Source organism: Equus caballus, chromosome 17, assembly GCF_041296265.1.
Source record: "Equus caballus isolate H_3958 breed thoroughbred chromosome 17, TB-T2T, whole genome shotgun sequence".
In the NCBI taxonomy this organism is placed as follows: Eukaryota; Metazoa; Chordata; class Mammalia; order Perissodactyla; family Equidae; genus Equus; species Equus caballus.
Window position 1 is genome coordinate 91,784,178 of NC_091700.1, and position 15,519 is coordinate 91,799,696.

Consider the following 15,519-nt stretch of genomic DNA (forward strand, 5'->3'; position numbering starts at 1 on the left):
TAAATTTTTAAATCTTTCATTCATTGTACTTTCATATTATGGTCTGCTTTATAAGTTTTCCTTTGTATTTTCCTTTTTCTCATTAGTTTTGCTTCTGGTTTACAGTATTTCCCAATTCATTTTTACTTGTTAATAGACCATGATTTTATTTGTCAGCTCTGGATATTTTTTATCTGTGTATAGTATTTTGATATCAGTCTTATTTTAATTATGTTATTTTTAAAAATTTAGGCCTTGTTCAAGATATTATTTAATCCAAAAGTAACTATTATACACTGAATGACACAGGAATTTTGATTTTGTAGTTGTACATGATTTCATCCTATAATATAAACAATTTGGACATTGTTATCTAGATTTTCATTCTTTATGCACTATGTGGAAAAATCAACAAATAATTAAAATCCATTGACTCCAACAGAGCTGCAGGAACGATGGACCTCAAAAATCTGCAAGCTGCCTAGGTTACCCTGGGGCCATCTGAAAGCCCTAACATTAGAGCAGTAGGGAAGCCAGGGACAGGAATTAATTTACTCTAGAAAATCACTCCTCACAACAAATTTATCTATATCTACATCTAAATATCATCAGCCTCATCACATTTTGTGGCCTTTATGGGAAATAAACTATGTTTCTAATATATAACTCAATACCATTCAAGTCCAGTCCAGGTAATACCTAAACTTCCTAAGACAAAATTAAGTGCTCTAACTCTGCTTAGATACAGCACAGATGCTAGTCCCACTATTTAGTCCTTATTTCATTCTCCCCTTAATGAGAGAGGTCTGGACATCAAGTTGTCCCACCATATTTAAGCTCCAAATGTTTACTCATCTTTGCAAAGCTAATGAGGCTTTGCCTCTAACAGGCCTTGAGTAAACATTTCTTGAAGGAACGTTATTTCATTCTAAAAACAACGTTCAGGGTCCCCATATTTGAAAATGTATCCTCATTCCTATCCCTTGAGATTTATTAAAAGATTAGGTGAACAGATGTATACATTCTATAAAACTGACTAAATTTACTACAGTAAAGCAAGTGTTCTTTTCCTTTTTTAAAGATGACACTGCTCTGAAAAATTAGAGTACTCTCAGTTGCACAGCAATGAGACAAAATTTTCTTTGTAAAATTCAAATGTTTAATTTTTTCAAAACTATATTAATGAAAATAAATTATATTTAGACCATCTTCAATATTTGTATATCATCTTTATACAAATCTAACAGTGCTTTCAAAAGACATTAACTTCACAATTAACACGTTTTAAAAATGGCGGAACATTAAAGAACATTAAATTACTCTGAAATATATCTCATAATGCTGAGAGGTATGCTGTTGTCAAATTAACTGTATTTGTATTCAAAATAACATGGCTTTTAACTAAAGACGATTATTTCTTGTCCATTTCAGTGATTTCCTGGATCCAAAACAAAATCTGTGTATTTATTTCTTTGAAAACATCATTTGTTGACCGTCCTTTTACTGCCATGGAATGATTTGCCTTCTCAATCCAGTGGATTTTATTAGGAGCTTGCATTTTCTGTGCCACTTTTTCCAACAAGTTCTAAAGGGAAAAAAGAAGAGGATACTAGACTAATGCTGTATTGATGTTTAATAAAGATTCTCTCCCGCCCCACCAATACTGGTATCCATTCACCAAATATTCATTAAATACCTACTCTACAGACAACTTTTGAGGCAACGGAATGTGCAAGGAAATGCCCACAGAAGTGGCAGTCCACGTCTCTCAGATACAGTACTACCACAGAACAGATCAAGTATTCACTACTGACGATAAAAAGTTAAGTAAATTGGAGCAAAAAAATCCTTCTAAAAATTTTTCCCCAAGGAAATTATACGCTCTGGGAAATACATTAATATTTAATAATATGTACAAGTTACTAACTTTTTCTTAAGAGTGAATTTTATAACAAATTGAAGAACCTGCTTGAATGCTGAAATGATAAACCAAACATAGTCTAGTAATCCCAAAATCACAAGATTCAGACGTTAATCCTTCATTTCCCAAATAAGAGTTAATCCATTTACCAACTCTCTTTCCAGGGAGATGAATTTTGTTAGTATGTTTATATTTTTAGGTTCTCCAAAGCAACAGGGTAACTAAGGCACAAAATTAGCATCCTTTTAAAGAGACTGACTTGTTGCAGGTAATTATCTTGTTCCCAAGACATTTCTGTCTTTCACTCTTTCTCTCTCAGTCCCACAAACATGAAGTTCTAATTCACCTTTTCACACATTTCATCTGCTGAGCCTGACACAAACAGGACAGGTTCTTTTATACGAAAGAGATCTTCATCTCTAAGTTTATGCTGCTGCTTTGGATGGTGCAGTGGATAAGAAATACAAATGAGACCTCGAACAAAATCATCAGCATCATCTGGCTCAATATGACACATTACAGAAGCAGCTGCTCTTGAGCCCATTGAACGACCTAAAACCAATTAAAATTAAGTTAAGTTTAAAATGTAAACATTCACATAAAGTAGTGGTGATAATGTGGCAAATTAGATTTCATTTACTGTTCATTCATCATATTTGTATATCAACAAATTACTTAACTCCAAAACATGGCAATTAACAAGCTGCAATACACATAATGCACATCTATAGCTTTAGGAAGAACTAAAAACTAATCCTAAATCAAACTTTACAAAAAAGGACTTATTTTTCTAAAGAATACTTAAAAGAGGTGAGGACAATCCTTGTGAAGGAATCATTTGAGAGAGAGTGATTCAGGGATATAAATAAAAGGAGAGAACTTTAGATTACAATACATATATATGACATTTAAAATATGCTTTAAATATATAAAGTACATTGATGTTATCTAAGGAAGTGACTTACCAAAACAAAAAAATCCTAAATTAGCTTCCTATCATCAATTAATTTTAATTCTCCATTACCTATTCCTATATTAATATGAGTATATTTAAAAACAAGTATTCACAAATATTGCAACTTACCTCCAAGGAAAACACCTGCAAGTTGGTATTCCCCTGAGGTCCTTAGGTAATTCTAGAAAAATCCACCAAAAAATTATCAATTCTTCCATAAAATATTCCACTGGAAAACCAACATTTATTTCCCATCATTACTGAAATGTATGAAAATCTTTGCAAAGACAACCAGAAAATCTTAAGGATTCTTCTTGAATGAGATAACCAGTTATTTGCTCTTCTGGTCATGCCTTCACTATCAAATCATATGTTGGGTAGTATAGGCAAATATGTGAGCAAAAAATCACTTTACCTCTCTAAAAAAATTCAAGTACTAAAATATTTTTAAAGAAAAAATTATTTTTAAAAAAGCCAGTAAAAGCTTCCAACTAATATAAAATTTGGTAATAATAATACTAAGATCTAATTTAAAGCTCTGAAAAACTTAAACTTGAAATAATTTGGATTAAAAGAAATTTCAGATTTTTTATCCAGGGATTTTAGTTTCTAAATAATATACACAGAAAATCATGCTGTATTTGTACACTCATAGTACAGTGGGCAAAATATCCAGAACTATATTCTAAAGTTATATAATTCCATTAAAAAAATTACATCATAAGTAGCTTCCTTGGCAGTATTGTGGAGGAACATTTATGATGTGAGCATTCATCTCCATGGAAACTAACTGATGCAGAAATCTGACCACTTTCATGTACTGTTGGGTCTCTAGAATACCCATTAAAAAGATTTTTAAATTAAACCAAGTGACTGCTAATAAAATTTCTTAAGAATTTTAAAAGACTCCTGTTGTAAGTAAATATAAAGAAATTTTCTTACCAAAACTGATTTATATGCCTTAATTCTATGTACAATATTAAGGCCTTTACAGGTAAATCTCAGGCAAAAAAACCCATGAGATGCAAGATGGGATGCCAGTGACATCAAATGAGGAAGATTCATATCTCCTGACGCTCCATGTGTAAGAATTATTCCATATGTTAAGCTCTTGTTAGGTACCAAACAAACAGCATCTAGTAATTTATTTCCAAAAGGTATTTTTAATTTAACCTGGAATTCAAGAGAATAAATGGATCAAAAATTACTTCCTTGCCTATTCAGACAACTGAGTAACTATACAGGTTTGTTCTGCGAGACCCATGATTCAAGTCATGGTCTCCAATAAAAAGCAGTGATATTAATAATAAGCTAATATTTAAGAAGTTCTTATTGTGTCAGGTACTCTTATAGGTCCTTTATATGTATTAACTCATTTAACCTTCCTAATAATTCTATGAGGCAAGTACTATTATCATCTCCATTTTATAGAAGAGAAAACTGAGGCATAGTAGGTTAAGTAATACGCCCAAGGTTATACACACACTAGTTAGGATTCACACTCAGGCAGTCTGCTCCAAAGTCTTTACTCTTAACCACTAATACCATACTGTCTTTCACACTACACACTGAAAATAAGAAAATTACTCTGGAGCCACAGAACTACCCCCCCCCCCCAAAAAAAAAGGAACCCTGAAGATGCAAAACATATGAAAATATGTATTACCTCTGTATGACTCATTTTCACTGCTGAATAACAAACTTAAAGTGCATTACATCTGAGAAGCAAAGGACATCTCCCTGAAAAGAAGATTCTGTTGTGAAAGGTGGGTTGGCAGACATGGATATGACACAAGAACTATGAAGGAACACATTCAGTAGCTGAACACATTTAGAATGACTTCTCTAACTGGTGTCTTTACATGTGCTTTATTTAATTAATTATTTTCAAGGTTCCTACAGGCACTCAGAATTGGTTATAGGGCCAGGTGGGGAGCTGGCCGATGTTACATAAAATAAAGCCAATGTGAGATCTTGACATGGAAGGTTTAAGAAAATTCCTATCAAAGTAGGATGCTGTATCTTGGCGCATATATAATATTTTTTCCCCTAAGTATCTTTATTCTTAACAAACTATCTTCAACTTAATTTCACAGCATCTTTCTATTAACCCCTTTCCTTCATGACTTTTGTTCCCAAGTCTTCCTCCCACCCTGTAACAGAAGTATACACCCACACCCTTTGTCATGCAACTTTGCAGAGCCTCCCATCTGCGCCTGATTGGCTTTGGGCTTGGCTATGTGACTTGCTTTAATTACTGAAATATACATAGAAGTTTCAATGTGCCACTTCTCAGCTGAGGCTTGGCAAATTACCAGAAGCCCTGGTGAACTCTCACTCTCAAGCCATGAGAAAAGTATGCTCCAGGTATTTTTGTTTTTTCAACCTAGATCCCAGAATGAAGACACATGGAGCAGATCTGAACTCAAAACTAAACTCTGGAGTCAAGCCTAGTCCAGCCAAGATTTAAACCACTGAAGAACCATGAAATGTTGACCTGAAGAACCAAGAGCATGAAATGTTGTAAGCTCGTAAGCATTCTTTCCTACTGTAAGAGACCTTTTATTGTTCAGGATATTACCAACATCAGGATCTCCATTATTCATCTAGATTTTCCCCATTAACATTTATTCATTCATTCACTGGATAACAATATTCAAAATTCAAAAGGTATCAAAATATACAGTGAAAAGTCCCTCATTCCACTTTTGCCTTGCCACCCAGATCCCCCTCCAAAGGCAACCAATATTACCTTCTTGCACATCTTTCCGATATTTTATTTACATATATATATACACACACACACATCCTTTTTCTTTTTATAAACTGGTGAAACTGGTGATACATTTTTCTGAAACTTCTCTCCCGACTTATATATCTTTTTTTTTCCTGAGGAAGATACGCCCTGAGCTAACATCTGTGCCATCCTCCTCTATTTTTTTGTATGTGGGACACCTCCACAGCGTGGCAGGTGAGTGGAGCATGTCAGTGCCAGGGATCCGAACCCATGAACCCGGGCCACGGGTAGAACTTTAACCACTAAACCATGGGGCCAGGGCCCTTAACATATATCTTGATTACTCTTTTCTTCAAACAATGGACTTCTTTCATTGTTTTTTATGGCTGCAGAGTATTCCAATGAGGGTGGCACATAATTTATTTCATCAACCATCTATTAATGAACACTGATTCCAATTTGCTAAAACAATATTGCAATGAGTGGCACTGTACTTACATTATTTTCACATATGTGTAGCTATCTCTCTAAGGTAAATTCCTGGAAGAGGAATTACTCTGTCAAAGAGTATATTGATTTGCAATTAATTTTTTAAGGGATACATTTCATTTTTGAATAGGTAATATATGTACATGGTAAAAATTTCAAAAGAACAAAAACGTAAATAGTTAAGCCTCCTCACGTTCTTTTCCCCCAGCCACTGAGTTCCTTTCCCTTCCCAGATGCAATCACTGTGATCAGCTGATTGCGTATCTTTCCATACATGGGTGCAAGTGTGTACAAGAATTCTCTTATTTGAGCCTGAATGGTATTAGTCTGGCTGTAAAAATTCTGGGATTTCAGTGGGAGAAGGAGGATGAAGGACTTCAGCCTTCAGTGTCCGTGTTTTCATAAACACTCCCCCATAATTAACTGTGCCTGGGGTCCCCCGGTTCAAAGATCCTGTTTTATCTTCTCAAGAGAATAGCCTCCACTCCTCTGACCGGAGAAAGGCAGTCACCCACCAGTGTGCACTGGGGAAGGAGAGCTAGATATATAATGACTTCTCAAACAGATTTCACCTAAGGCATCTCTATTTAAGCCCTCCACATCCACCCCCAGCACCCTTACCTTCATTGCTAGTTCCCTAGGTGTCCGGGGCTGCCAGTTTCCATGCATTTTGAAGATTCTTTGGTTTATAGAGAATCATTCCACAGTATTCCCTGCTGCTAGTTTACAATTACGCTAAGGTGTGCTAAGACATTTGCTTTCTAGAGCCTAATATTTTATTGCTATCCTTTCCCTTCCCATTCTCTCCATCCTTGTGGGCTTCTGTCTTAAAAAAATGCATTTCCTGTAATTTCAGTGAGATGTCAGAAGTAAAATTAGATACATGTATTCAACCCACTGTCTTAATCTAGAATGCTCTACTATTCCTCAACAACTGGTTTTTTGGTGTTTTCTCAGGAAAACTCTCCTCCCTTCCAGATTTCACGATGAACAGTCTCTGTTCTTCACAGCTGCTGCACACCTGGCCTACTTCGGGAACAAGAAACTGTTCCAGGATGGAACCCCACCGCGCCTGGTCTGGACGACCGACGTTATCATCTCGGGCTCCAGATTCAGACCGGGAAGGGGTAGAAGCCTGGCTCAGCCCCAACGTCTTCGACCGCAGACGGAGACCCCACCAGCAACCTGACGGAGCCGCCGCTGCGATGGTGCATCGAGCGTCTCAGTGCACTCGGCAGCGTCCCCGTCGTGGGCACTCGAGTGACTTTTAGGACTACGCTCAGAACGCAGTCAGCGGTCACATTTACTCTGAGGGGTCAAAATGCCACGCCCGCAGTCACTCTCGGTGGGAGCAGCGCGCGGGCTGACCCGTTGCATCCCCAGCAGGCCGCTGGAGGTCGCGGGGCACCCCAAACGCTAGGCGTTCACGCCTTCAGGGGGGCGACGATCGGCCAGGGCAGCGACGAGCACCCGGCGCTCAGAGGAGGAACCCGGAGCGGGCCTCCCGGGGGTCTGGGACTCGAAGGCACCCGAGGAGCGTTCTACCAGCTCAACCCGCGCTCGGGCGCCGCGGCTGGCCGGGGGCGTCCCGAGGGCCCGCCGCCGAAGCCGGCTCGCGTCACCCGGCGGCACCCGTCCGGCTCTCCCTGCCCGCCCGCCCCCTCACTCCGGCCTCTGAGTCCCCAGCGGCCGGTGCCCGCGGGCACCGAACCTACGGCGAACGCCTCACCGAGCCGATCAACAGCCCCGAGGGCCACGGCCGCGAGCCCGAAGCACTTCAGGCGGGGCCGCCAGGCGCGCCGGCAGTCCCTCGGAAAGCCGTCCTCCGTGTGGCGGCGCCAACCACCACCGCCACCACACTTACCGGGAAAGGAAAGCGGCCAGGAGCACCTAACCGCCCTCACTCCCTTCAGGGAGCAAACTACCACACTCGAAGCGACCGCCTCGACCCAGCCGCCAGCGCGCTCCGCTACTGCGCACGCGCGCGCTAGCCCCGCCCCCGGGCGCACCGGCCGGCGCGCGGGGTCCGCTGGGCGCGGGAGTTTTCCCGCCGCTGCCCGCGGCGACCCGGCCGCTTCTGCTCCCCAACGCGCGGGGGGCTGAGGAGCTGGCGCCAGTTGCTGTTTCCTCCCCGATCCACTCGGCTCTGGACGCTTTCCCATCCCAGCCGCTCCACTGCAATAGTGCGCAGGTGAAAAACCTGGGGTCCACTCTGATTGTTCTCTTTATCTCACAACCGGCAATCAATGCGTCGATCCTCTTGGCTCTACTTGTAATATATGCCCAATCCAACCACTTCTCATACTTCTGCCAGACGGGTCCAAGCCCCGCTATTATCCTGGCCTGCGTTATTGAAGTCGTGGGCTAAATGGTCTATGTTCCCACGCTTGCCCCCACCTCTTCACCACGTTATCAACACATGGGCCACTTGGACCCTGTTGAAACGTACAGCCACTCAAAACCTTCCAAAGGCTTCCTATCTCCTCATAATCAAAGCCAAAGGCCGTACAGTGTCTGCCAAGGTTTTATATGAGTGGTCCGTCACCTCTTACCTCTCTATTTCCTACTATTCTCCTTCCCCTGGCTCCTTCAGCTCTAGGCACCTGGGCCTCTTTGCTATCCTCACACCCAAACCCACCAGACATGCCCCCACTACCAGGCTTTTGTCCTGGCAGTTGCCTCCTCTTGGAGAGATCCCAGTGGCTAGCCCTGCATCTCCTGGAATCTTCACTCACATGTCATTTTCTCAGCAAGGTCTTCCCTAATCACCTCACCCACACTTCCTATCCTTCTACTCTGGACGCTAAGGTACTATGAACGTGTCTGCTCCCTGGACTGTAAACTCCCCACGAAGGCAGGGGTTTTTATTATTGTTCTTTTCCCTGAATCTCCTGTGTATAGAATAATGCCTGCAAATCAATATTTTTTGAATAAATCAATCTTCCCTAAGCCCAGTGCAGTTGGTAACTGCCATCTTTTCTGTCATAGCGCATTTAAGGAAGTAAAATCCAGAAAACCAGTGTTATTTATCTCAAGCTTTTTCCTGAATTACAAAGTGCTAATTAACATTTCTTGTCTCCTAATTTTCTAGCTATGCTTTTTAGAACAGCTTTATTTACATGCCATAAAATCCACTCACTTTAAGAGCACAATTCAATGATTTTCAGTAAATTTACCACCGTTTGCAACCATCACCATCATCTAATTTAAGAACATTTGCATCACCCCAAAAAGAAACCTGTGCCCATTTGCAGTTACTCCCTGTTCTTACCCTTAACCTCAGGAAACCACTAACCTACTTTCTATCTCTATAGATTTGCCTTTTCTGGGCATTTCATAGAAATGAAGTCATGCAATATGCTGTCTTTTCTGTCTAGTTTCTTTCACTTAGAATAGTTTTCAAGATTCATCCATGTTGAAGCATGTGATACTACTTTGTTCCTTGTTGTAACTCATTTTTTTTATTGCTGAATAATATTAGATTTTATGGATAAACCACATTGAGAAATGTACCTCCATTTATGGATAAACCACATTGAGAAATGTACCTCCAGAAGCCAGAAAAGGTAAGTAAATGCATTCTCCCCTTAGGGCCTCCAGAAGAAACCAGCCCTATCAATATCTTATTATCCCAGTAGCACTGATTTCAGACTCTAACTTTGAGAACCATAAGAGCATAAATTCGTGGTGTTTTATTTTTATTTTTGTTTTTTTAAATGCATTTGATAATTTTTTTTTCAGGGAAGGATTCACCCTGAGCTAACATCTGTTGCTCATCTTCCTTTTTTTTCCCCCCCTCTCCAAAGCCCCAGTGCATGGTTGTCTATTCTAGTTGTACGTCCTTCTAGTTCTACATGAGCCACCACCACAGCATGGCTACTGACAGATGGGTGGTGGTGGTTCTGAGACCAGGATATGAACCCTGGCTGCTGAAGTGGTGAAGGCACCAAACTTTAACCACTAGGCTATGAGGGCTGGCTCTTGGGTTGGTTTAAACTACTAAATTTGTGGTAGCTTGTCACCTCAGCAGTAGGAAACCAGTACAAAACTTTGTGGAAACCAAAACTTGAATTTTACGTAAGTTTCCTATATCTTGAAATATTATTATTCTTTTGGTCTTTTCAACCATTTAAAAAATGTTAAAATCACTCCTAGCTTGCAGGCTGTACAAAAAAAGGTGGTAGGTCATGTTTGGCCTGTGGGCTATAGTTTCATGTATCCTAAATTAACTATTAGTACAATTAATCCATCCATGGATTAAAGTAATAATATATAGTGACCATAGAGTTTTTATAATGTTTCAGAGTTGGAATACTATTACTGTAATTCATTGTGGATTAATGCAACTAAAACAAAGCAAAATAAAACATGAATATTTACATAGATGTCTAAAAAGCATTTAATAAAATTTAATGCCCTTTCTTCTTAATAAGTTAGTATTTGAAAATTTAATTTTTTAAATTATTTTTTTTAGAAAATTTAATATTTTGATAGTGGTTGTTTATCATAAACTATAGCAAACATTTTGCTTAATAGTGAAAAATCAATAACATCTTTGATCACCCAATCTAAGGTAGCCACCACCATCCACCCCTCTTTCTCTATGTAATACTGTTTTTAATGATCAAATCCATAATTATCTTATTTTTTTACTTTTTTATTTTTATTCTTCTTCCAGAAGAGACAGTGACTATTCACTGCTATATTCCCAGAGCCTAGTACAATGTCTGGCACATATTGGGTACTCAATAAATACTTGTTGAACAAATTCCCATTCATGATGGTTTATTTTATGCGTCAACTTGGTTGGGCCAGGGTGCCCAGATATGTGGTCACACATTACTCTGGATGTTTCTGTAAGGGTATTGTTGGATGAGATTGACATTTAAATCAGTGGACTTTGAGTAAAGCAGATTGCCCTCCATAATGTGGGTGGGACTCATTTAATCAATTGAAGGCCTGAATAGAACAAAAGACTGACCTCCTCTGTGCAAGAGGGAATTCTGCCAGCAGACAGCCTTCACACTTGAACTGTAACAGGTTTTTCCTGGGTTTCCAGCGTGATGGCCTTCAGACTTGAACCACAGATTTTGGACTTGCCAGCCTCCTTAATAGTGTGAGCAACCCTTAAAATAAATCTCTCTCTCTATATGCACACACATATTGGTTCTGTTTTTCTGGAGAACCCTGACTAATACACCATTGAAGTCTGAAACAAAAATGCTTGTTATCACAATTATTCAACATTGTGGTAGAAGTCCCAGTCAATGCAATAAGGATAGAAAAGAAATAAGATTATAAATATAGTAAGAAGATACACTGTCATTTTCAAAGATGATTAGATTTGAGAAAATCAAGTGAGGTTTATCAAATCTGATAAAACAGTACAATAAGTAGTTGGGTACAGAACATAGAAAAAATTATAGTTTTCTTAAACTCATTAAATAACCAGCTAGAAAAAAATACTATTTTAAAAAGTAGCCTAAACAAAATAGGAACAAATGTGGAAAATACCTAAGAATAAACAAACTGTAAAACATTCAAGATCTTGTATGAAAAAACATAAAATTTTACTTAAGAACCCAAAAGAAGACCTGAATAAATGGAGATATGCACCACTTTCCTGGGAAAACACAAAATTATAAACTTTTTAGTTTCATCAACTGTTCAAATTAATGAAATTTCACTTGGAATTTTTTGTTTTACTTGCACATAGCCTATCTATTTTGGGTTTTTTCCTGGGAAAGATTTGTCCTGAGCTAACATCTGTTGCCAATCTTCCTCCTCTTTTTTTTCTCTTTTCCTCCCCAAAGCCCCAGTACATAGTTGTATATTCTAATTGTAAGGCCTTCTGTTCTTCTATGTGAGCTGCTGCCACAGCATGGCTACTGACAGATGAGTGGTGTGGTTCTGTGTCCAAGAACTGAACCCAGCCCGCTGAAGCAGAGTGCACCGAACTTTAACCACTAGGCCATCAGGGCTGCTTCTCACTTGGAATTTTTATAGTCCTTGATTTTAAAGTTCAAATTGAAGAATAGATGACAAAAAATTAAAAGAATAATTAAAAAAAGAATAGTAAGGAGGGATCTATACTAAGGTATCAAAAGATACTAAAAATTTACAGAATCTTACTTTAAGATAATTTGGGGAGCCAGCCCGGTGGCACCGTGGTTGAGTGTACACGTTCCACTTCAGTGGCCCAGGGTTCACCAGTTCGGATCTCAGGTGTGGACATGGCACTGCTTGGCAAGCCATGTTGTGGTAGATGTCTCACATATAAAGTAGAGGAAGATGGCACGGATGTTAGCTTAGGGCCAGTCTTCCTCAGCAAAAAAGAGGAGGATTGGCAGCAGATGTTAGCTCAGGACTAATCGTCCTCAAAAAAAAAAAGGATAATCTGGGAAATGTTTTTTATATCTCAAAGTGGGAAAATCTTTCTATGCAAGGTGCAAAACCAAGAAATCATAAAATAACAGTTGAAACATCTGATCTCATAAAAATTAAGAACTTCTATACTAAGATAGGCACTGTGAACAAAGACAAGGGACCAAAAAGACTGGGAGACAACATTTCCAACAAACTTAATGGGGTTGATGTCCATAATACATAGAGTTAACACAAATCAGTAAGAAAAAATTTTTTAAATTGAAAAGTTGATAAAATCCCTGAAAAGTCAAAGATAATAAATAAAAAAAGATATTCAGGGGCCAGCCCCATGACCGAGTGGTTAAGTTCGTGCGCTCCGCTTTGGGGGCCCAGGGTTTCGCTGGTTTGGATCCTGGGTGTGGACATGGCACTGCTCATCAGACCACGTTGAGGCGGCATCCCACATGCCACAATTAGAAGTACCTGCAACTAAGATATACAACTATGTACCAGGGGGGATTTGGGGAGATAAAGCAGAAGAGGGAAAAAAAAAAAAAAAAAGATTAGCCACAGTTGTTAGCTCAGGTGCCAATCTTAAAAAAAAAGAAATTCAGTTTCATGATCAGGGAAATTAAAAAAATAAGTTTTCTACTCAAATTGACAAAAATGAAAAAGATGACTAATGATGTGGATCAAGGCTGCGCCAGGGAGGGAAGCCCAAGTTGTCCTGGCCTACATACCAATCTATATGACCCGATTCATATCTCAAGTTATATGACCACACAATAACCAGACCCCACCTGCACTGATACCATTTTAATGACTTTTTGCATCATCTCTCCTTTGTCTAGTAAAAATAAGTCATGTGCCCATGCCTTATAAATTTAGCCCTAACCCTCAACACATTGCAGCCCCTCACTGCCCGTGGGTCCTGTCCCCATGCCTGCAGCTCTTACTGCCCAGGGGTCCTGTCCACATGCTATTCTCTGAATAAAGGAGCACTACTACCAGAGCTTGAGAGTCCAAGAAACCTTTCTTTCGACTCTTTGGCTTGTCCAGCCCACATCAACTAATATCCAGTCTTGCTGAGTACATGGGCAAATGGGATTTAACACCCTAGTAATGGGATCATAGTTTGTATAGTCGCTTCCTGTTTTGCTTTATCTATAAAAATTTAAGTTACCCATAGCCTTTGCATCAGTAATTTCGCTTTGAGAAATCTACCCCATAGTATTACCAGCTTGCAGCCTTCTTTCTGGGAGAGCTGAAAACTAGAAACAATCCTTCCTACATAGTAGAAAGAATGGAGAAGATGAACTATTACCATCTGAGTCCCTGATGGATCTATCCTCCAAGTTTATGGATCCAAGAAAATGGATAGGAAGTCTACTTTTTAACAGTGGTTCTCCTGAGAAGAAGATAGGGATTGGAAGGAGTTGATTTTCTTGTTATTATGAGCATATGTAACTTTTATAATCTTATTAAAAATAAAGCACTACTTTAAAAATTTTTTTTGGAAATAATTATATATTCGCGGGAAGTTACAGAAGTATGCACAGGGAGGTCCTTTATACCTTGCATTTGGTTTCCCCCAGTGGTAACATCTTGCTTACCTATAGTATCAAAACCAGGAGCTTGACGTTATACAATTCGTAGGGCTTATTCAGATTTCATCAATTATATATGCACTCATTTGTGTGTTTGTGTATGTGTGTGTGTGTAGTTCTACGTAGCTTTATCACATGTGTATATTCATGTAACCAGCTCTGTAATGAAGATATAGGACTGATCCATCACAAGTACCCCTCACACCGCACAGTTATAGCCACAGCCTCTCTCCACATGCAAAATATCCTTCTTAAGAAAGATGTAATGAAAGGGATCCGTGATGTACCATTGAGTGGAAAATTAAGTTGCAGGAAAATTTTTTGGAAAGGGAAAAGTTTATATACATTTATATGAGCACGCATAGCTTTCAATTTAATTTCTTATACCCTAATTCAACTATTCAAGCTGAAAGTCTGGTTCTCTAAACCAGACTTTGAAAGATGCTGACAGTTGAGACTTGCCAAGTTTATCGTCTATCAACAGGTCACATATTCCAAGTTCAACAACCAAAGTCAGTCCTCCTGTATTCTTTATTGGAAGCCCAACTCTCATCATTTGAACTTAGACAAAAGATTTATAAGACAAGCAGGGATGTAGTATGAATGTCATCCTGTCAACACCTACTATTCACTTGTTTTTACAACCAGAGGTGGTGTTCATTAGAGGAATTCCTTCTATGGCTAATGTGTCATTTAAAGTCCAGGGAACACACGGGCCATTTGTGGCAGTGCCACTGTGATGGATTGAAATGGCAACACTGTCGGGGTAAAGAAGAAAAGATTTGTATAATGAGAAACACATGTTCCAGAAACTTCTAGAGTTGGTATTTTTTGGTAATAAGTCATAAGGCTTAATTTATTAGAGCCTCAAAGTGAAGGAAATAATAATTCTTCAGCCATTACAGCTGTAGTATACTATTATACTGCTGGTATAAAGCAGAGACAGCATCTTTGCTGATTAAAAATAGTTTTTGCCTGTTGTCACTAATCCTCTTGGAACTGATCTTTGGATATAGTGTGTGCTGGGGATACAATTGTTTTTCTTCCATATATGAATACCTGTGATATTGTGATTTATAATAATATATATTTTGTCTTCATCCTGTTTTTGGCAGAGCTCCTAAAATCCTTGGAATTTCCTAGTTGATGAGAGTGATAAAGGTGTATTTTGTTATGTTAATGAGGTGAGTTTTGAGAAGTACCTAAGAATTGGGGCTGGTTGCCAGGAGAACCCACCATCTGATTAGAGGGTTGGAATTTTTAGTCCTAACACCTCCCCGCTACCCCACCCCTTCCAGGGAGGAGAGAGGGGCTGGAGGTTGAGACAACCGCCAGTGGCCAATGATTTAATCCATCATGCCTATGTAATAAAGTCTTCATAAAAACCCAAAAGGACACAGTTTGGAGAGCTTTCAGATGTGTGAATCTGATGATTCCTTGGGTCACGGAGCAGACCTCAAAGTCT

General features: G+C 39.2%; 2 protein-coding genes across 3 annotated transcripts in view; one reads left to right on the top strand and one right to left on the bottom strand.

The window, feature by feature from the left end:
- TEX30 (testis expressed 30) lies at positions 1-8,121 on the bottom strand. 2 transcript variants are annotated; one of them, XM_023621814.2, is made up of 6 exons: positions 7,946-8,121; positions 4,522-4,595; positions 3,798-4,028; positions 2,985-3,036; positions 2,247-2,452; positions 1-1,564 (listed from the first exon to the last, which is right to left on the bottom strand). In XM_023621814.2, the coding sequence occupies exons 2-6, from the start codon at positions 4,534-4,536 to the stop codon at positions 1,391-1,393; spliced, it is 678 nt and encodes a 225-aa protein (XP_023477582.1). In that variant the 5' UTR covers positions 4,537-4,595; positions 7,946-8,121; the 3' UTR covers positions 1-1,390. The 2 variants fall into 2 exon arrangements, with proteins under 2 accessions (XP_023477582.1, XP_005601384.1); XM_005601327.4 differs by lacking the exon at positions 7,946-8,121 and adding an exon at positions 6,703-7,794 and having other exon boundaries at positions 1,371-1,564.
- Positions 5,203-15,519, top strand: part of LOC111768629 (collagen alpha-1(I) chain-like) — a 23,350-nt gene continuing 13,033 nt past the window's right edge. Inside the window, exons 1-5 of the mRNA XM_070240057.1 lie at positions 5,203-5,222; positions 7,060-7,156; positions 7,213-8,272; positions 9,563-9,647; positions 15,170-15,238. Coding sequence (XP_070096158.1) covers positions 5,203-5,222; positions 7,060-7,156; positions 7,213-8,184 — 1,089 coding nt within the window. The 3' untranslated portion in view covers positions 8,185-8,272; positions 9,563-9,647; positions 15,170-15,238. The remainder of the gene's footprint in view (positions 5,223-7,059; positions 7,157-7,212; positions 8,273-9,562; positions 9,648-15,169; positions 15,239-15,519) is intronic.